At 42.5% G+C, this 20,997-nt stretch overlaps 1 protein-coding gene across 4 annotated transcripts in view; it reads right to left on the reverse strand.

Annotated features, from left to right (window-relative positions):
- Positions 1-20,997, reverse strand: part of ATL2 (atlastin GTPase 2) — a 42,067-nt gene that overhangs the window by 13,045 nt on the left and 8,025 nt on the right. For 3 of the 4 annotated variants that reach the window (XM_035553109.2, XM_035553106.2, XM_035553108.2), the window contains exons 2-6: positions 10,087-10,367; positions 4,988-5,122; positions 3,436-3,540; positions 2,283-2,333; positions 85-141 (exon numbers count right to left, since the gene is read on the reverse strand). In XM_035553109.2, the coding sequence (XP_035409002.1) occupies positions 85-141; positions 2,283-2,333; positions 3,436-3,540; positions 4,988-5,122; positions 10,087-10,367 (629 nt within the window). Of the gene's footprint in view, positions 1-84; positions 142-2,282; positions 2,334-3,435; positions 3,541-4,987; positions 5,123-10,086; positions 10,368-10,646; positions 10,678-20,997 lie in introns of those variants that run through there. The other variant, XM_035553110.2, reaches the window with a different exon arrangement.

The following is a 20,997-nucleotide window of genomic DNA, read 5'->3' on the forward strand; positions in this document are numbered from 1 at the left end:
CCCAACTAATTTCTCTTCGTGAATTATCCTGAGATAATTTTCTACACGTTCAATTGCTTAGACACATTTAACACGCATAATTACCTGAAACGGCTTTTGGTATATTTCTTCCATAGCTAGTCTTCCATATTCTGTAAACAACTGAGAGAAAGAAGAGTGTAAGAGTGACACACAGAAAACGGTCTTCTACTGTAACAATCCTTTATGTCACTAGAAAATAATGCATTCAATCTTAAGTTGTATTATGGATTTAGAACGGTCAGTGCAGCTCAAGAATGAGTACACCAATCTTCAGTAAAATTCAGGGAGGAGACAATTTCCACTGGTTTCACATTGCCACTCCAGAACTGTCACTACACCGTGGCTCTAAGTTGGTGGCCTGTGGGCTATTCTCAGAGGAAAGCTGACTGTGTCTCTCAGCCAGGCAGTTTCCAACACTCGTCACCCTAGGCTAAGGAGGTATGCCTAACACTTGCCCCCTTACTTCCCACAAAAAATTTATTCCCGGAAATCTCAAGGAACTTGGCTTGCATTTGAATGCCTAGGACCTCAGCTCTAGCCAAGTTCAGCAGCTCCCCAGATCTCTACTTCAGCCTGTGACCTTAACTCATAATTGTTCTCTCTCTTCAGCAGAAAAAAGCGCTAGCTGTCTTTGCCTGGTTGCTTTCACCATCTTTAATGCTAAAAGCAGCATTCTTCCTCACTGGACTAAGTGGGCCAGCAAACCCATGAGAACAAAAATCACATGCTGGCTGTTTCAGCCAAGTTTAATACTGTCAGGTGAGGGTACCTCACTAGTCCCTTTATAAAGTTTGGAGAGTGAGATGAAGGAAGCCCTCTAGAACAAGGCAACTGTTCCTTTGCTTTAAAGCTAATCCCTCGGACACCTCAGAAAAAAGTCCGTGGCTGAAAGGACAATTTCCCCTGTGTCAGTCACAAGAGTATCTGAAAACTTACAAGACTAATTTGACACAAGTGAACTTCCGAGCCCTTGTCACCCTGAGCATGAAGAAGCTCTGAAGAGCTCGAACACCCACATGAGTGGCTTGTTCCTGAGACCCTGACTTACCCCCCCACTCCATTCCCTCCTGCACACAAAAAAAAAACGCAGCCAAAGAGTAAGAGTATTTCAGAACAACATCTCCTCCCCTCAGTCCATGATTCTTTGTCCCCATCTTCACTGGGCAGGGAACGCAAGCATTTACTTGTATTTATTGCCCTTCTCCTCCCTTTCTTCCCTCAAATCCCATCTACTATAAAAGAACGGGAACACTCTATTCAGACTGCACTGAGATTATCAAAGGACCAGAGCGATCAGCAAAGTCTGGCTTTCAAATAATTTACTAAACCTTTTTTTTTTGGTGTTTGCTTTTCCTGTGGGTTTTGTTTGGTTTTGGTCCAGCGATACAATTCTGTTAACTGAGAACAGCATCACAAGATTATGTTGAGTTAGTGTATTTCTACTTCCAGTATTGGCAGCCAGTCTTTCGCAGCACTGAACAAGACAGAAGTCCTTTCAATGAGAAGACATGTAAAACAGTTTTAAGCTGTGACGAGGTCATGGCCTGAGCACAGGCAGATATTTGTTAAAACACAAGCTAGCCTTTGAAGCCACAGATTTTAACTTAAGGAGATAAGGCTCTTACACCATTCATATGAAGCCAGAATTCAGTGGCCTTTGATCACAGTGTTCCATTTGAGGATGAAAACTCCACAGTAGTGAGAGGACAACTCCTTCCTGCTTTTGTTTCTAGGCAAAAATTGGACTGTAGAAGTTTTTCAGATGAAAAACTAGAGAAGGTTTCTTTCCGAGTAGAAGATATTCTTCCTGCCCTGATCCAAGCTCCCAAATTTCAGTAGAAAATAGTTATGAAACAGTATCCATTTTCTTATGTTCGGGAAAAAGAAGAAACATGGGAAGCTTCTTAAGTGCTTTCATAAATCATTTCCCATTCTAACCTTTTCAGGAATTTTGGGACTTCTTACATAGACACCAGCCTTTCTTATGTACAGACCAGACTTTAGAAAGTTAAGATTTCACCAAATCAGGAGCTTATGCTATTTTACATCTACACTAGCACAGAGGAAGCATCACAGCATCATGGAGTTGATGCAAATAACGTTTTAATAGGCAGAACTAGTTTTAGTATCAGGTCAGCTTTCATGTTTTATATAAAGTAGGAAGCTGCTCTCAAATCACAGTTACATTAGTAGTAAAATCAAGAACAATTTCCAGACTGTTAATTCAGAAACAGCTTAATATAAATTCAGCATATTCTTACCTGCAAGTGCTGAAGGTCATCTTCCTGAATATTCTGGGACAAGTTGTATACCTGTAAGAGACAGTAAAGGAATTAAAATGTAATTTGAAACCATTATCTTCATGCAGCCTTTGTTAGGCATCTTGAGTATTTTTTTAACCACCTCCAGAAATGTCTAACTACCTGAAAGCCAGCCTCTAGAACAGTATCAAAGAATGCATCTCAAAAAAGTCACTCCCTATACCAAGTAGTAGGGACAAAAATCACTGCTGACCACCCTAACCCTTCCCAGATCATCTTTCCAAGGAAGCAAGCCATAAAGAAATCTAGTAAGAACGCTGAATGCTTCCAATTATCACATGGGTGTGAGAGAGGAGGACTGAGAAGGGCATACCCATCTGTCATCCTCAAGTTTAAGTGCTTCAGGACTCAGTGATTTAGCAGCATCACCTCTGACACGGAAACAGCTGAGCAGTTAGTTCACCAGTTTTTTGCTTCCAAAATCTTCCTGGAGAAGTTCGGCTTTCTCCAGGGTGCTCACAACTGCTTTAATAAGTTCAACCAATACTGAACAGCAGTAAACTCAAAGATATATCAATAATCCACAGTTTGTCCTAACCACAGGAACAACAAGGGCTGGGGGACAGAGACAAGGCAGAGGCAGTATTCTAAATACTGAAACATCAAAGTTAACAGGAGTATGTCTGAACAAGGTCACTTGACATCCCTTAAAAACCTGCTTACTTCTGGCACGTTAAGACACAAGCCTAAAAGGAGTTCTGGGCATAGCACAAGAGAATTGTCAGAAATTTAACCATAGCAGCAGAGGTACATTTAACAGATCAGTGTAGTTTCACCCTGAGTTATGTCATCTAAAGTCTTAAAGGTTCTGTACTACGTTAGTATGGATGCAGTTGCTACTTTGACATTTTTGTTTGGAATTCCCCAGTTCAGTCAGCAATTTAAACCAGCATAGCCTTGAATGACCTTGATTCCAGAGAGAAACTTACCTATATAACACTGAAAACTGGGACACTAAATATGAAGTCTTCAGTAATAGCTGGAGGAACATATGCAGGTGAACTTTCTAAACATGGCTAGAGAGAGACTCGTTGCATACTTGGGCAAGAGGGTTCCTATAGCTGTCATTATTTGTCAGCACAGGTATTCTCACCTGGACAGAACTCGTCATGGTGCTCAGAGCAAAAACCGTTGCACAGTCTTTGATAGTGGATTGGCTATCAAAGGCACCTTGGGTATCCATGAGTAGTACAGCAACCTAGAGATTTTTGAAGAGCAGCAATAGTTAACCAAATTGTTACACTTTCAAACTCCAGGTCATTGGGTTAAATTCTGTTTCAAGTAGAGCATCTCTCTGCTTCCATACCTATTTATTAAACCTCAGCCAGCTCCCTACACACACATTTATGCACACCTACAGATTAGTAAGCAGCAATACAAAGCCATATCATCAGCCTTATGTCCTTGGCCTTGCTACACTAGTTACCCTCTCCCACAGAAATAGCATCCCTGAGCTCAACAAGGCACAGAGCACAGTAGAAGGTAGCTCTTACTCACTGGAGGAACTTCAGTCTCAGCTCTAATAAGCTATACCGGATTGCTAGCTAAGTATGAGATGGTTGCTTTAAAATGTGTCTTAAATAATTATTTCCAAAAAAAAAAAGCAATGACACTGACCATCTGCTAGAACCACACAGAAATGAAGCGATCTTGATATGAATCTATCTGTCCAATTGCCATCTTTGGAATCTACTACAATTCCATTCTCTTTCAGTTAGAGATGATTGATAAGCAAGAACAAGTGAGTGATTTTATTTTCTCGAAAGCACAAACAGATCCTCACAACTTAACTGTTTTTTAGCCAGAGAACTGTTTGGTTAGGTATAAAATATGATAAAACCTTCTGCAGGTCTCTAAACCACTAGCTGGTTAAGATCAGTGTCCCATATTAACCATCAGATGTTCCCTTTTCACCTCAGCAATGCAAAGACTATGGAAGTTAAATAATCGAGAGCTTACAGTTCAGGAGAACACAAATAGCTGAGAATACAGCACTTGTATTACAGAGCAAACGTTTACTGATAACATTAGAAGTTGTTACAGCATGAAAATAAACACCCAAAATCAAACTATGCAGTTAGATTGACTTAGAGTTAAAAGCTTCAACAGTTTTGATAAGCACAGAGTTTGTGCCATTTACCCCACTGTTAGACATGCTTTTTCTTTTTGTGGACTACCTGTTAAACTACACAGCAGGACCAGCTTAACGACACCAAAACTGTTTATTATACTTACAGCCATGTGCTGCATTTCGCTAGAACAGAATTACAAGCTAGAGCACATACTCAATCCCAAAACCAACACTGTTTGTTAGAACTGTTCTTATCACAACGTTTGTCTATACATGGTATTTATAGCCAACGCAGTTCTAAAACATCCACAGGAAAACCCACCCATAAGCCTAGACAAAGTAGACTTTGCCAAAATAAAGTAATCTCAGAATGGGACTATTGTTGGAGACTGAATCTTTTAAATCAGCAGGAAGACTCATACCTGCACTGATATAAGGTTTCCAAACATATTACACAGCTACTGAACGCGTAGGAAAGCATCTTTGAACGGCTTCCATTAAAACCATGGCATTAAAGCTATTCACCCAGAGGCAAAAAAATCACCACATACACCTATTTAAATCAAGCACTTACCTTTGTTCCATTGGGTTTATCAATTACAAACACTTCGCTCCAAATCTGAATGCCAGTGGTTTCCCGTTCACATCCACCTCTCCATGTAAACCCAGTTAAAGGCTCACTGTTTCCACCTATCCAGCACGGAGAAGTCTACAAAACAAGAAGAAAAACTTATTAAATACCAAGGAGGAGATTTTCTATGCTACATTTTAGCAGACTTCCATAGCATTCCTGCATTTTCCTCCAAGCTGATTGACAACACTACATAAAGTATTAAAAACAACAGTGCTACTCTGCTGTACGTTGCGGATGATCCGCAAGGAAGTTTTGTGTTGGAGTCTACTGTATTTCAGCAGTTGCACAACTCTTCAGCCTCTGAAGAGTACACGTGAACAGCATTCAGGTCTCAAGCACTCTGTGAGAACAGCTCAGTTTTGTCCATCAGTTCTACTCCATGTGACCCATGAACTTCTCTTCAAAACAGTGTAAGGAAGATAATTTCACAGAATCAGAATTGTTGGGGTTGGAAGGGACCTCCAGAGATCATCAGGTCCAACTCCCCTGCCAAAGCAGGTTCCCTAGAGCAAACTGCCCAGATAGACATCCAGATGGGTCTTGAGTATCTCCAGAGAAGAAGACTCCACAACCTCCCTGGGCAGCCTGTTCCAGTGCTGTCACCCTCACTGTGAAGAAGTTTATTATTAAGTTTATTTATATGAAGCTTATTTATTAATAGCTTAGCTGGTTTTGTAGTTAAAAACTCCACAAGGAACAAAAAACTAATCTTGACTTAATCCCTTCCCTCTCACGAAAAGGTCAATTGCTGAAACTAAGCAAGCATCTAAACCCCCAGACTAACAGAGACCAGCACAAGACTCACGCTGCCAGCCTGCAGAAGCCAAAGAGAATAGGCAAGGACCAGACAATCCATAATCTATACTTCAGAAAAAGTATTTTGTCTGTGACTAAGTGATTAGGATTCAAGGAAGAAGATCAAGTTGAGAGTTTGGTACACATTAGTCAACACACCATACACATTACAAGTTTATGGGCAAGTCACCCACTTTGGGAAAGGCTGTCAGAGCCAAGTACAGTCTGCAGCTAACAGTTCCAGCCAGTGGTACTGGAACGAGGTCTTCAGTCCTCAAGGACAGGCAACGCATGGAGCAGTGGCTCACACAAGATCCCAGACATTATATGAACAGATATAACCCAGAAATGCAGTTTATGTGCTGTGGAAGTAAGGAGCACGAACAGGCACTCTGGGGAACTTTCACTGTGATGTGTCTGTATATAGACGCACAGACACTGAAATCCTGGAAAAGTGGTAGACAGACAAAAGCTTAAGTAAAGAGGGGGCTTAGGGCAAAGCCTTTATTTTACAGGCTAGAGCACAGCATGCTGACAGAAGAACGGAAACACTCTTAAAGAATTTGCCCCTGACCACCCAGAGAAGATTACCAGCCAGGGAAGTGTGCTTTTAAAGGAGGTCAAAGGGGAGACTTCTCCGTACACTAGGCTGTAATATCTAACTTGCTAACTCTACACTGGAAGTTTTCAGAAGAGCCCAAAACAGACCTCTTCGCATCTCGGAGAGCAGCATGTGGCACCCAGGTGGCACCCAGGGGCTGCACAGAACAGAAATACTTACTGTAAGTGAAACCGCTTATTTCAAAAACGGAGGGAGGGGAGGAATGATAACTGCGTACACTCTTCATGCCCAGCAACATTATTTTCTGCAGAGCTAGCCTATGCTAAGAGGAGAAAGTCAATTAAGCAGTTCTGCATTAGCATACTCCCAAACTAAGTGCACACCATTCAGCTTTGCTACTTGGATGAAACATGGCAAAGGTGAAAAATAAGATGAGCAGAAACAAAATACAGAAGATGGGCACAGGCATCCAAATGAAGAGAGGCACAGCTCCTTACAGGCAGTTTTTCTATTTTATGCACATAAGCCTTCACCAGTGAAAATAAACACAACCTGAACAGTGTTCCCTTGAAGTAGTTTGTTGTTTGGTGTTTTTTTTTGGTTGTTGTTTTTGTTTTTTTGTTTGGTTTTTTTTGTGTTTTTTGTTGTTGTTATTTTGTTTTGGGGGGTGGGGGGGTGTTTGTTGTTGGTTTTGGTTTTTAAATCATCCAAAGAGATGTTTACTTATCCACTGACCACTGCAGAAAGTGAAGCTCCAAGACTGCTCTGGGCTTCAGAACACTCCAAGATCCAGTTCTGCAATGCTGAATCAGATCTCACAGGTATACAGTAGTGGACTGTTTTTCATTTTTTCAGAAGAAACTGTTAAATGTATTCAACAATATGATCCCAACAATATGATCCATTCTTAATTTACAGAAGAGGAAGAATATTTTTGGAAGAATACTTTTTCCAAATTTGGTCCAGAAATGTATTACCCTCACTTGAAGCTCAGACCAAAAATATGGTGTCTTAATACGCACAAGTTCAGCCCAAGCTGCTTCATTCTGTGGATTATGCAGTTAAGCCTGTCTCTGACTCTGAGCTTTGCATCACACTGAAGTATTCCTATTACATTCTCTTTCCTTTCCAGGGAACTCAGTGCTTTAAACTCCATCCATTAAGTTGGCTTAAAAGACATTCAAGAGATGGGAGAAGTGAAACAGAAGGCTTTGTTCCTAAAGGAAATCAAGCTTTAAGTTGCACTATAATTCCGTATCATAGCCCCTTTAAATATTCCATACTAAGGAAGTGACCAAGGCAGCTTTATTTGCATAGTGCCATCAATATGCAGTGCATCTAGAAAGGTCACACCCCTGTAAGAAAAAGCTTTCAATCTAAATTTACTCGTGTCTCTGCACCTAACTCTTAATAAGGTTCACAATGCAACAGAGATCACAGGATCCTTGCAGCAGCTTTGCTGAGCACACAACTGCTGCTATTTTGTGGCAGATTATTCTGTCCCATTTCAAATAATGAATCGTAACACTAAGTATCACTGCTTGAAATGAGATGCCACCCTTCTCCCTGAAGAAACTGACCAGCTTGAGCCATTTCAAAATCCTACCTTTGACTTCAACTGGCACAAGAACGGTAACTTTTCACATGACCCCTAGCTTTTGGGGTAAGACAAGAAAATAGGACTCTGATATATCTTGGCAAGTGTTTCACCACAGACTTTAACATCAACGGGACAGAATAGCCCAGAATCGCTTGATCAGTGTATGAAATGAACATGGATGCATTGGTATTTTGTGCAAGGGCCAACATTTACTACACAGTAAATACATACTTTAATTAAGCCTGAAGACAAAGAGATCAGACTTAAAAATACAAAACTATACCAAGGCCTCCCCAACTGTACTCAACCTTGCATAAACATAGAGGACACCGTTTGACTTAATAAAATCCAGCAGGGATCAAAAGAAGAGGCGTTGCACTCATCATCTCTCATCCTCAACTCCTATCACTCAGTCTGCAGCGGCTCTGATGTTTGTCACGCTTTCCCTAAGCCAGTTTACGTCACTGAGCTGGCAGGAAAACAATTCAGCAAAGTACAGCGTCTCTGAGGCATCAGCGAGTAGGATCAGCCCAGCTAAGGGCCTGCAAGCATTGTAGCTTGAGAACACAAACGCCTGGCCAGAAGCACATGGAGAGCAAGCAGCAGCAGAAGGGGAGCCTTTTAGGCAAGTGATGTTGTTACACTAGATAGCTGAGCTTGAATTCTTCAGATAGTGAAACAAATGGTATTTTGAAGGACACCTATAGAAAACTGAGAAATGTGACTGTACAGTGCAGTGAACAGAGGCACATTATTAAACAAGGCTGAAAGTGTCCCAATCCATTTTGCTCTCTGAACTTGTTTTGCAATCTGTAAGTTAGAGCGTTTGCTTAAAGACCAGGCCTATTTTTGGAAAGAACTAGCACCGCTCTACTTAATACCCATTTAGCTCAAACTGCTATACTTCTTCGAAGTTTTTGTTTGGTTTTGTTGTTTTTGCTGTAATACAAACAGGACGCTACAGAGTTTATACACGCACAAAAGGTGATCCACTGAATAGCCATATCAATGAAATGTTTATTTCTCCCTAGTTTCAAGAAGTTGGGAGCGCCAGCTTGCTACTCTGTATTCCTCCTACCAACATCCTCAGTGGCTTTCTTACAGAGCTCTTGGCAGACCAGTGAGAAGAATTCAATAGCAAGCACTACTTGGAGTGAGAGAAAGGAAGTCCTCATCTGCCAGCTACCAGCGGCTTCTTTACAATATTCCCATATTTCCTGTAACTGCAGGGTTCATCTTGATTTCTTCTTAAGCCAGCTAGCACAAAAGCAAAATAGATGCAATCGTGGTTAATTTCTGCTACCGTGAATTCCAACTCCAAACAACCATGACCAAAAAGGAATCCATTCTGTTCCTTAAGAGTTCCAAAAGCAGTAAGATACTGAACTGTTAATATTCATTGTGCAGATTAAAAGAAACGCAGCACAACCCATGACAGGAAAGTCCTATACCATCTTCTCCCTAACAGCCAATAATTCAAAGTATAGTAGAGACAAAACAACAGCAGCCAAAAACTACAAACTAAGAAGGAATTAAGTTTCAGATTAGGCATTCATTAACCCATGACTTAAAAGGATCTAAGAAATTCTTGGACTAGGTTCAGAGACACATTCCAAGCAGGAATTGGAGACTTTCTCCCTTTTGTCGTATTTCGGTATCTCAGTAAACACAATTAGTCCTCCAGGAGCTACCTGACAAGATTGTTTTTGCAGCAATCGATAATCTAATGCTACAACTTGACTGCAGGAGGCCAAGTCAAAGCAAGATCCTTCCAGGCCACCACCTGGGTAAGGCCTTACTCAACCCTCAGCTAGAAGGCCCTCCTTGAATGCTCTCCTTATTCAAGTTCTTCTCAAATCCACTTATATCAGGACATCAATAATTTACTTCATAGCTGCAGCAAATGTATGTTATACAATTGTCACTTAAGTACACTTCATGGAGTAGTAGTATACTTCGGGAGAGTAAGCCAGCTGCTGTAAGAAAAAAATGACCTATTTCTGCTCAAGTCAACAAATACAAAGGTGAACAACTAAAACACCAAACTATTTTTTCCTGCAGGGAGAAGTCCAAATTACTCACCCTGTTATACATGTATCTAAGCATGAAGTCCAGCAGAAAAGATTTTCCTTTGCGGAAAGCTCCTGCTACAGACACAACTACTATGTTAAGATCTTTGATGTGCTCCTGAAGCAAGATTTTTTCCAATGCTTCTTCATCTAATTCAAAGTTATGGTCATCTTCATGAGCAAGAACAATCTGGATGGGGCGCGGCTTCTCCAAATCCACCTCGTCATCCGAGTCTGGCAGGGCATCTGAGTCGGGTAGAGCATCCTCCTCTTCTTCCTCCTCATAATGCTTACCTGCAAATTGACAGGTTACAGTACGTTAGTAAGTCAGAGATTAGGACACTAGACATTTTTGTGAAGTGAAAACTCAAGCTGGGCTTGATGATGTTGTTGGGAACGCATGTGTGCAGACAAGATCAACAGCCGTTCCCTGTCCATTTTCAAACCTGGCATGTCGTCTACATTTCAGATTTCAGCATTCCCCAAGTTTTAACAAATCACAAAAGAAAATTGGTTTTATAGCATCAAAAGCAATTTAAGGCTTCTTAAGAATAACTTGCATTAAAAACCTACAAGCCTTTTCTCTCATCTGGAAAAAAAATAGTTGAAGTAAGCTTTCTTGTCCTCTTTGGAACAGCGTAGAGGAAGGTGGTCATCTATAATTGTGAAAAAACAATGTTTTCTGTCAGTTTTGGTAGCCAACGTGTACAAACAAGACCACTGATCTAGTATGTTACCCCAGCACTACATCAGCGAAAGACTAAACTCCTTTCTAATTCCAACTCATTACACCTGTTTCAATTCTCAAATACAATGCAGACTTCAGAGTGACTGTTCACTGCCTGCAAGAGGAAAAAAGCTTGTTTGCACATGTAAGGCCTAACATTTTGGGGATTAAAAAAAAACAAGCACTGAAGCAGTTTCTGGCTTCATACTTTTTCTATGACACATTATTAAACATGATTCAGTAAGAGTAAGTACCAAGTGTTCCAAAACAGAGTTGAGAATATTAGGAGCTTGTTTTTTAGTCTTTCAGGTCAACCCTTCAGCATCCATTCTTTCAGTAGCTGAAAGAACTCAGGTCAGATTTCATTACTGATGAATGATGAACTAAAAACAACGCAACCCTACAGACATATATCACAATAGTAACAGTATTTTAATCTTTCTGACTTCCAGAAGTCAGGAGTTACTAGGTTAGAGGCCTTTAAAAAGTATAACCACACAAAAGTGTAACCTAGTCTCTCCTCCTGTCCAAGTACCACAATAACAAAGATTGTCCCAGAGAAAAAAAAAGGAACTCCACCACTGGCCTGATCCCAGTTTTCCTGTTGAGCTTCTGGAAGGGTTCTTGTGTGTACAGAATTGCCTCAAAACTCAGATTTATAGCTTGCCATATTCTGTGAGAAGTCCATGTGCACAAACCTTACTGAGGCATCTTCCTAACAGTTACTCATCTGGGAGCATCACTGTCTGAGTTTCAGTCCGCCGGACTGCTCGTCACGCCAACGTTTACAAGCATCACTTCTGCCAAGAGAATGAAGCAGCCATCTCCAGTTGCACAATGTACACAGGTGTGTTACACGGCCCCATGCTTCCTGCAGGAGCAGCATCTTCTTGCACTATGTGCCACAAGGCACCGCGGAGCCCACCGTGGTTGGATTCATCCATGGCAGAGACCCTGTCAGTGCGAACAGGACCTGCGCCAAATCATTCCTGCCAGATCTTGCATCCAAGGATCCCATCCTCAGCAAGGCTTACGAACAGGACTCTAACACACTGTTTTGTGGATGTAATGAGACATTTGAGTCATTATCAGGGACTTGAAAGATTGGTAACACGGTGACCCTGGAGTTTTTCCAAAAGCTGTCTCTTTAGACAGTTCTGACAGCATTTCACTTTCTTGCAAATCAGAGGGGACACTTCCAATCATCATGTTTGTGCTGCTTCAAAGGCCAGCAGCACTAAATCTTTTTTAAAAATATGCATGTATTGGTTTGAATATATAAAGCTAGTGGAGAACTTGGTTTGAACAGGAAGTAAGCTGGAGTGTAAACCCTAAGGAGCTAGAACCACACACTAGCATTATCCAAGTGGGTGTGCAAAACGGCTCCAAGCATCAGCCTCACTCAGCCTGGCTGACAAAGCAGGCCAAAAAAATTACACCAGCATGTCTGACAAATGGAAGGAATAACTTTAAGAGCAGCTGTCAGCAGGACATCAAGCTACACAAACTACATTGATACAGTACTGGTTGCCATTTCAGAAGAAAAAAAGATCTCACCTTCAGCTAACACTTTTCTATTCTCAGAAATTAAACAAGCCCTCTTTTGAAAAAAAAAAAAGTTTACAAAGCAGGATTTGCCCCACATAGAAAGCATTCTTTGTAAGCCAGAAGATATGAGGCCCCAGTGAGGCATGAAGATTTTGACAGTAAAGAAAGCCTTTGGCATCACAGCTTAGAAACAAAGGGAATACTTCTATTAATAAAAAACATTAAATAGCTCCAAGAAGAGACTTTTGAATTGTAGCAAAGTACACGCACCTCTGCTTCTATGTATTCCCCAGACAAGTTCAACTTGGTTACTTAAAACAGCCTTATATTCTTTTATTTAAATGTGTATTTCACTGATAGCACTAAGGCATCAAGTTCGTAAACTAAGGTAAACTGTAAAATAATCCAAAGCAGCATCTGCAACTTCTCTGAATTGCAGCCAGACATTAACCACCTCTTCCTACCTGGAAATCATCAGACCCTTAGCAGACCTCAAAGCATGAACTTTAGCAACACCCTTTTGCCAACACACAAGGCTCTTCACGTCAAGATATTTTCCAGACAAACAAGTAGTGTGATCATTTATCATTAGCTATTTCTAAACAAGCAGATTCTCCCTATCACAACCTGATAGTACTATCAAGAGCTTGCACAGGATACGTCCATCGGAAGTCCACATCTTGTTAACAGTCTTCTGCACCCCTGCAGCTTATATAACTCAGAGGGGACAAAAGATTCATCTCCATCCCTGTTCAATTCCTTTTATATTTCACCCACCGGCAAAAACTTGAAAGTAAAGTCCAATACATTGAGTCGCGGGGAGAGAGGGTTGATTTGGGGTCTTTTTTGTTTTTGTTTGGCTGGTGGATTTGTGTTGTATTAGGCTGGCTAGTCCAAAACAAAACCATCTGACAGCTCCCAACCTGCCTACAGAAAACACTATCGTAGACATGAATCAAGCACTTTGAGGTTGGAGAACCACAGCGTTGACAGCTGTAAAGGAAACTCGATCCATCCAGAAGAGCTGGTTTCCTAACTTCATCCTCGAGTGGCACAGAACACCCTTCCCTTCAAGAGATTTTGGATGAGTTAGTAATCACTAGGACAGATATTACACAAGGATATAACACATGTTAACTGTGGAACAAGCACTAATGCTTGTCCCAGCAACGCTGTCATTGTATGCTAACCTGTCACCGGCTCCAAGGCAGGCATCATAGCCTTTTTGGCTCTTCATACACCTTCTGGCAGCTTACCCTGTTACTCTGGCTAGTTGCTGTGTCAGAGAGCACTGGAATATGCTGGAAGGCTTTCTAGAAGGCTTCAGTGTCCTGGGCAGAGGGATCACATTCCATTTCCAAGAAGTACTTCCAGAGCAGTGTCTCAAACAATGATCAGGACAAGCAGTCCCACTTCGTCTTTTTTTTTTTTTTTGCAAAAGCATTATAACAAGCCTGTATGTAGTTCATATTAAAAAAAAAGCTCACAGCACTGTCAAGGAGCTGATGAAATTCAGAACACTCTTATTGACCTACTCCTTACAGTTAGTTAGGGGTGGTTTTTTTGTAGTTTTTCCTCTCCTTCCTCACCTGCCCCAGCAGTCATAGCACACTACTACAAATACAGAATTTAAGTGGATTTGTCCTAAAGCCCCATCTAAGGGCCACATGCTGCTCTAGGTTCTTCCAACAGTCCAGTCCCAGCAAATCAAGTGTAAGAAAAATGTGGACTACCCACAGAAGAAGCGGCTTTGCAGCATGATCACCCCTACACCGGAGTGTTTCTAGCCAACTGGACGGTACTTTGGATTTGCACAGCTCCCTCCCTGTACAGGTCTCCATGACAACACATCCAGTAAAGCTCAAGAGGCAACCACAGCAGCACAATTCTGTCGCCTTGGGTGGAATTTTTGTTTGCTTTGCTGTTGGCGTTTTTTGTTTTGGAAGACTTAACACTTTGGGAAAGTCCAGTTCCATTCCAGGACTGGGGTTACAGCCCCAGCACCTCCACTCATGAGGACTTGGAGAATGGTTGTTCCAGGGGTATGGCACAGAGCTGGTCCCCATGCTGTTGGAAATGCCCCTGTGCACAGGAGACTGGGCCTCAGGCTTTCAGTATGCACAGAAAAGCTCTCATCTGTCAGAACACGTGGCGTTAGAGCTTGTGGAGCAGCATAGCAGACGCAGAAAGCCATGGCTATGTTTTTTTTACAAGCTGTACAGCTGCCCTTTGAGACTTGTGCACTACTGAACGAGCGCACTTCGGACTGCACTCACATACCCTGCTCCAGCCAAAGCTAATGCAGGAAGACCATTGACTGGACTCACCCTGAAGTCTGCCACCCGTTCAGTCCTCATCACTCCTTACTCTGTTTCAGCCTCTTCCAGCCTGAATCCTTCAGTTTAAGTTTAGAGCCTCTGCACAATTTCAGCAGTGTGTAATCGCTTCCTGAGCCAGGCGAGCAGGCTAGGAGACGCAGGAGAAGCAAAACCATACAGCAAGGCACAGAAGACGACAGATGTGAGTGGAAGCAAATCCAGCCTCAGGAAGAAACCGCTGGCCAGCTTCCCCAAAAGCTCTGCACTCCATCAGCAACTGCTACAGAAGGCCTGCTGCTGACACTCATCGGCTAAGTGTCCAGAACAAGCAGCATTTGTTGAAACGCTAAGCCAGATTTTGAGAACAGTAACTGCTTGTGTAGGTACAGGGAATATTTTATCTGAACAAACCCAACTAAATAATCCGTTTCTTAAAGTAAGAGGTAAAACGAACCAAAGCTAATTCCTGCTTCCCCTACGGGCACAAATAGCAGCTGATGACCTATTTGCCCTGCAGCGTAACAACATGGGAGTGAGAGCAGTCAGCTCGACTTGCATGCTATGAAATAAAAGAGAGAGAACCTGCTTTAAATGCAAGTTTCTCCCCCAACCACATTCATTGAAACCAAATACCGACATAGCTACCTTCAAGTTTCAACCCAAATATAGCCTGAGCTGGTTAAACACCTCATTCACATTCCTTCATAAGAGGAAAGACACACACTAATTGTTAAACTCTGTTTTAAGATACAGTGTGTGTTTCTGATCAACAAGCCCCAAATGCCAACTAGTAATTGCTTCTCTGGACACTGGGGTTGACCCAGACAACTGCACACAGATGCAGCACAACACTGAAGTAAATTTAAGCCACTAAAAGGCAAATGGGATTTAAGACTTGCATTATAAACAGTCAGCTAAAGAAGTCACTTTCATTTAGGGTAGAGGGCTCATCAGTGTTCCTTCCATTTGCTCTGTCACAAGGAGTTAGAAAGACTTTCCCATGTCTTTTTTTTAAGTCTTCAGCTTCGTAGTCTTGATAACCTTGCTTATACAGAAAGCTGCACTTCGCTAGATGTCCATTTGAAATCAGAAGTTCTGGCACTCCTTGCTATGTCAGCACTCGGCATCCCTGAACTCTTTTCCCAATGCTCTACAGAAACAACACATCTGTGTCCTTACAAAGTGACCTAAATCCCCCCAAACACACCCCACTCCACCCACAGTTCAGTCCAGGTCCCCCCACACTTGAATGGGGAAGCAAGCTGAGGCAGACTACACCAACTTTCACCGATCTGGCTTGAAATCCTGCTGTACCTCCACACCCTGAGGGAGTTCACAGCTTCAAGTAAAAGCTTAAAATAAGTTATCGTGAAGAAATCACTGCACCACATTTAAACGCGATGCGTTCTCTCGGAGCTTCACCTAGGAAATCTTCATTAGGCAGAAAGACAAATTATTTAAATGTTTCTCATTTCGATGTAGTGAACCAAGGAGAGTGTAGGCATGTGTGAATTCAATTCCAGAGCATAGAAAAAAATAGGTTAACCTTCAAGCCTTATTTGGACAAGGTAAAAAATCTGGCACATCCAATGTAAAAAAAAAAAATCAGTAGGTTTAAGTCACAAAATTGTCCTCTCCTTTCTCCAGCAGTCCAACTCCATGCAATTAACTCACAGCAAGACCCACATGAAAGTTACGGGGCTGCTGCAGATCTTAATGCATCACTGCTTCCCTATTGCTGCCTAGCAAATACTGCCAAGTAGCTCATTTTAAGGCCAGAAATAATTAAATGTTTTGAATACCTCAGCTATAAATAGGACTGATGAGCTAAGTTCCAAAGACTTATTGGATATCCAAACAAGATTGGCAGAGGAGAAGGGGGGAGAAAGGCACATTTAACTCTCTCTGCTCCTTCAGGGCAACGGGATGTTAAGGGACAGATCTAGAACTGTTACATAAAGTACTAGCAGAAGCAAAAAACCTGAAGCTACAGTTCTGCCAGGAAAGGGGAAAAAAAAGATACTCTGATGACCTAGATACCTACGAAGCATCATAACTGATCAGACAATAGGTCTGTCTACTCCTGAAGTGCTTTAAATTGATTTCTCTGTTGAAGGGTCTGCATGCAGGAGCAGAGAGCTCTCCCACAGCTATGCAAAATACTACGCTGGCATTTTGCATTCTCCATTTAACAGGAGAGAAAGGCTGGAGGGAGGCTTCATTTTAATGAAGAGGTGCAGCAAGTAAGTTAACCTTCAAATTCAGCTGTTTTCAGTAAATGCATACAAGCAAGAGCACGCCGATGAGCAGATGCTAAGACAGAAGCAGCACAAACTCTGACCCAACCTCGGAACGTAAGCAGCAAAAAGAATTATATATAAAAGGACTGCTTTTTCGAAAGCACACCATGAACTTAGAAGGACGTTTCTCCATAGCTACAAGGAAAAACTTGGAGGGTAGAGATAGTGACAAAGCACGCTCCTCATCCTTCCACTCTGCTGAAAAACCACAGCTATTATTAGCATACTCACTGAAGAGCCTAACAGGATCTCTACCCACAATAAGGTTTACCAGTACTTTTCCAGCCCCCTCAAAGAACGCTGCTCTAAAATATGAAGACTAAGGTAGATGGAAGTACTAAAAGGCCTCTTCCTCATCCTTTCTCCCCATGCCCCGAGTTCTTGAGGACAGGAAGCAGAACAGGCCAGATCTGACAGTGCCCTAGATCACCGTGGACTCTAAAAAACACAAAAAGTGAAAGCTCTGTGAAGACCGCAGGCTAACTAGACCCTCGCAGGCCATTACAGATATAAAGCAGGCATACTTCTTGCAGTTCAGAGTACGGTTTTATTTAAGGTCGTTGCTCACCCTAGAAAATCCAGTCAGTATTTTCTAATTGTTTTGGTCCGTAACTGCATTTTATATACTTTGTATGTACTTCCCACACATCAGCAACTAATAACTTAGAGAGTGACCGGCTATCCCAAACCACGGTTTTGGGTGAGAAGAACAGGGAGATAGGAACGAGGTAAGAGATGCCAACCGCAATCATCCCACGTTTGATCTTTAGATTAGTGGCCAGAATAGCTTTAGTCACCCAGCCACATCTGTAATGTGGCCACAGACTCAAGCAAGTGCTGAGTTTTACTATACAGGGAGACATGCTGGAGGGCAAGTTTTTGTATTCACTTCCAGGATAAACAAGCTGTCAGTCAGGAACATCAACAAGTTTAAGAAAAAGAGCAAGTCAGGAGGCTTTTTTTGGATCAGACCATGCTCTGATCTGAAGCCTCCAAGCAAAGTGATCTTCTAGCCTAGCCTTCAGCCTGCATCCAGTTTCCTGCCTCCCCTGAAATACTTGCAGCTTAGACAGCCTCCATCCAGCTTTTCCAGCACTGAACTCCATAATTTTATTAGTTTTCTCGATTTAGTTTCAGAGTGAAGAGCAGTACAGGGAGAGACTGTGTTTCCATTAAGAAACTGCCTTCTCTAGATCACCTACCTAGCAGGGCTGACACAGTAACTACCTTCAGACATCTTCATGGAGTATTTCAATCCCTCCCTCCTCTCTCTCTTCCAAGGAAAATGGTTAACCTGGCAGTGTCACTAACACACACACACTGTGTTTTCCTCGCTCATGCTTCCCTTTCATGTTCACAGCACAGGAAAACACCACATGCAAACAAAAAGAGAGCCCAGAACACCAAGAAGCAAAACAGGAAGAAGCGAAACATACCACACAAATCACATCTCAGGGATAACTGAAACAAAAACAAAGTCACGCCTTGGCGTGTTCCCTTCATCAGGGCTGAAGGAAGAAATTGTTTTCACAGGGCTACAACGTGAGCAGTTTTCCCCGCAGTCCCTGCTGCTAACCACACGCAGAAAGAGCCCTGGGCTGCCCTGTCAGGATCCTGCAACTAACCCACGACACTCAAGGCAACACCTAACCGAGCCCACACCATTCACAACCCCGCACCCGCTCTCCACCATTTCCACGTCTCTGCCAGGCTGAAGTCCCCTGCAAAGACAACAGCCCAAAGTGCATCTTTTCTGCCAACGGGACAGTGCCAGGAACTGCCTCCTCCCTCCCCTGTTGCCTCTCCAAGCCTGCTTCGGCAGCACAGCTGAGGTTTAAGCTCCCCCTCACACAAGGGCTCTCCCACTCCTTCCCATTTCCAGCCCCACGCAGTACCACGCTGCCTTTCCTGCTAATTCTGCAATGCATCCAGCACTGCTGAGAGTCAAGCCAATTAAAAAAAGAACACACACCAGGAGAAAAAGCAATCCAATACGAATCATTTTCTACAAGCTGTATCAGCTCTGTAAGAGTCCAACAAGCACCAGAGGTGAAGACAGGCAAAGTGGAGCTACGCAGCTGCGTTATCTGACCCCAGGGCATAGGGTAAGTTCATCTGTACTGCTGAACAGCACACGACTGCTGCCCTCTGCGTTGGCACCACTGTCCCAGGTCCAGGCACAAACTTATCTTGAGCAAACAAACGCAAGGTGATGTAGGGTGCACCCCGCAGCCTCTGAAACAGCTGTACCAGCACGAACAAGGGGGAGGCACACGATGCTTGACTCAGCACCGGTGCCAAAAGAAACGTTTGGCTTTGTAACTACAAGCTAGGCAAGCTGGGAAGCTTCTCCAGACCCCCCGAACACTCAGTACAGTTAAGAAGTGTGTTCATGTGGACACTGACTGAGCGATATGTGATAACTCTGCAAAGATGGGTAGACAACTGGGCTGTAACTGGATCAGACGGTGTGTTGCCAAGGATTTGTCTAGATGTGAAAGAGCTCAGATTTAGGTAGGGTTAGCCAGCACACTTGTTAACCTTCACTTAACAAGGTCTCCTTCCTCTGCAAACGCAGGTTAACACCAGTTTTAGTTTTGTCAGGAAGGCGGGCTAGGATGAGTAACTGGTGGGAAGACCTTGAGCTTAGTGCAGGCCCTCCTGCACCAGAGGAGAGTTCCCTTCGACACTCCTACTGAATATACCGTACTTATTCAGAGTTCTCTGCTGAGTCCTGGTTTCAAAAAATCACAGCAGTTAATTTGTCACAAGGGCGCTGTAAAACTCTCCCGCTTCAGTAGCTCAGTTCCACGCTACAAGCACCTTTGCATCAGTCCAAAGGGCTCAACACTTACCTAATCTTCTTTAACATCATTCACAGCCCTTGTTAATACTGCAGCCTCAAACAGCATTAATAAAAGTCTTCACTGTTTTTTTTTTTAAACCAACACTTTCCTGGAACTGCAAATGCCATTGTTACCTGTATGCTAACAGGGGCTGACCAGTCAAGCCTTGTGGAGAGTATAGCGCTGAGGAAAAGAGGGAATAATCCCAGATGTAAGGAGCAGACAGAAGGGGACCAGGCTACTACCGGTATTTACTTCAAGCTCTCAATGCCAGCACATCTAGCCAATCTAACTACTTTTCTGCAGGACAGCACATCGTATGCTTAATCTTCAAGTGCTTTAATAGCCACCTTGCAATTGGGTACAGGAAGAAAATACGCAACTGTCTGAAGACCATGTTTAATCCCCCTGCAGCCAACAGGTTTGTCTTTGTAGACCCCATGCAGTGATCTCAGTCTGTGGATTCAAGAAGTCTTTCTTCCCAGTGTATTGAGGATAAATCTTGGGGTTAAGTCCAACTTTACAAGATGAACCCAAACAGAGATAGCGGTGTGCTGCTTTGTAAAGATCACCAAAGCTTAATCTGGTCAGTTCTAGGGCACTACAGAAATGAGAAGTCAACAACAGTTTAGACCAAACAGCTCGGTTTGATATTTGATTAATGAAACGGTGATACGTCTGCAACTCAGAGTACTTACACCGAATGTTATTCTTAGTCTCAGTGTATCACAAGCCAACTTCCAACCTCTTTAAATGTAGTAGCATTTTAAGGGTCTTCCAAATAAGCAGGACTCTTAGTAGCACCTGAAGGTTCCACAAGTAGTTATTCACATCCGCTATTCAAGTGTTCAGAGTGAATAGTGATCATTTTTCTAATGAAAAAAAATGAAGCTAAATAGCAGAAGTTGCTTCTTTTAACGCTCCTATCACCATTATTTTATTTAGAAAGGTTCTTCCCCCTTCTAAATCTCAGAGCAGGATGTATGATAGATTTCCAATAGCCACGTATTTCTACAGCACTATTAGATCTAGAAAATACCCCAGTTCTGTGCCCTAACACCCAAAAGCATTACTTACTGCACTTTTCCAAACAATTTCTGTACTAAGAAGTTTGACACAGTAGCGTTTAGAAACATTTCCTTTTAAGTATTTTGTGCTGCATTCCCGCCCGTATTCCCGTGACAA

This window comes from Cygnus atratus, chromosome 3 (assembly GCF_013377495.2).
Source record: "Cygnus atratus isolate AKBS03 ecotype Queensland, Australia chromosome 3, CAtr_DNAZoo_HiC_assembly, whole genome shotgun sequence".
NCBI classification, from domain to species: domain Eukaryota; kingdom Metazoa; phylum Chordata; class Aves; order Anseriformes; family Anatidae; genus Cygnus; species Cygnus atratus.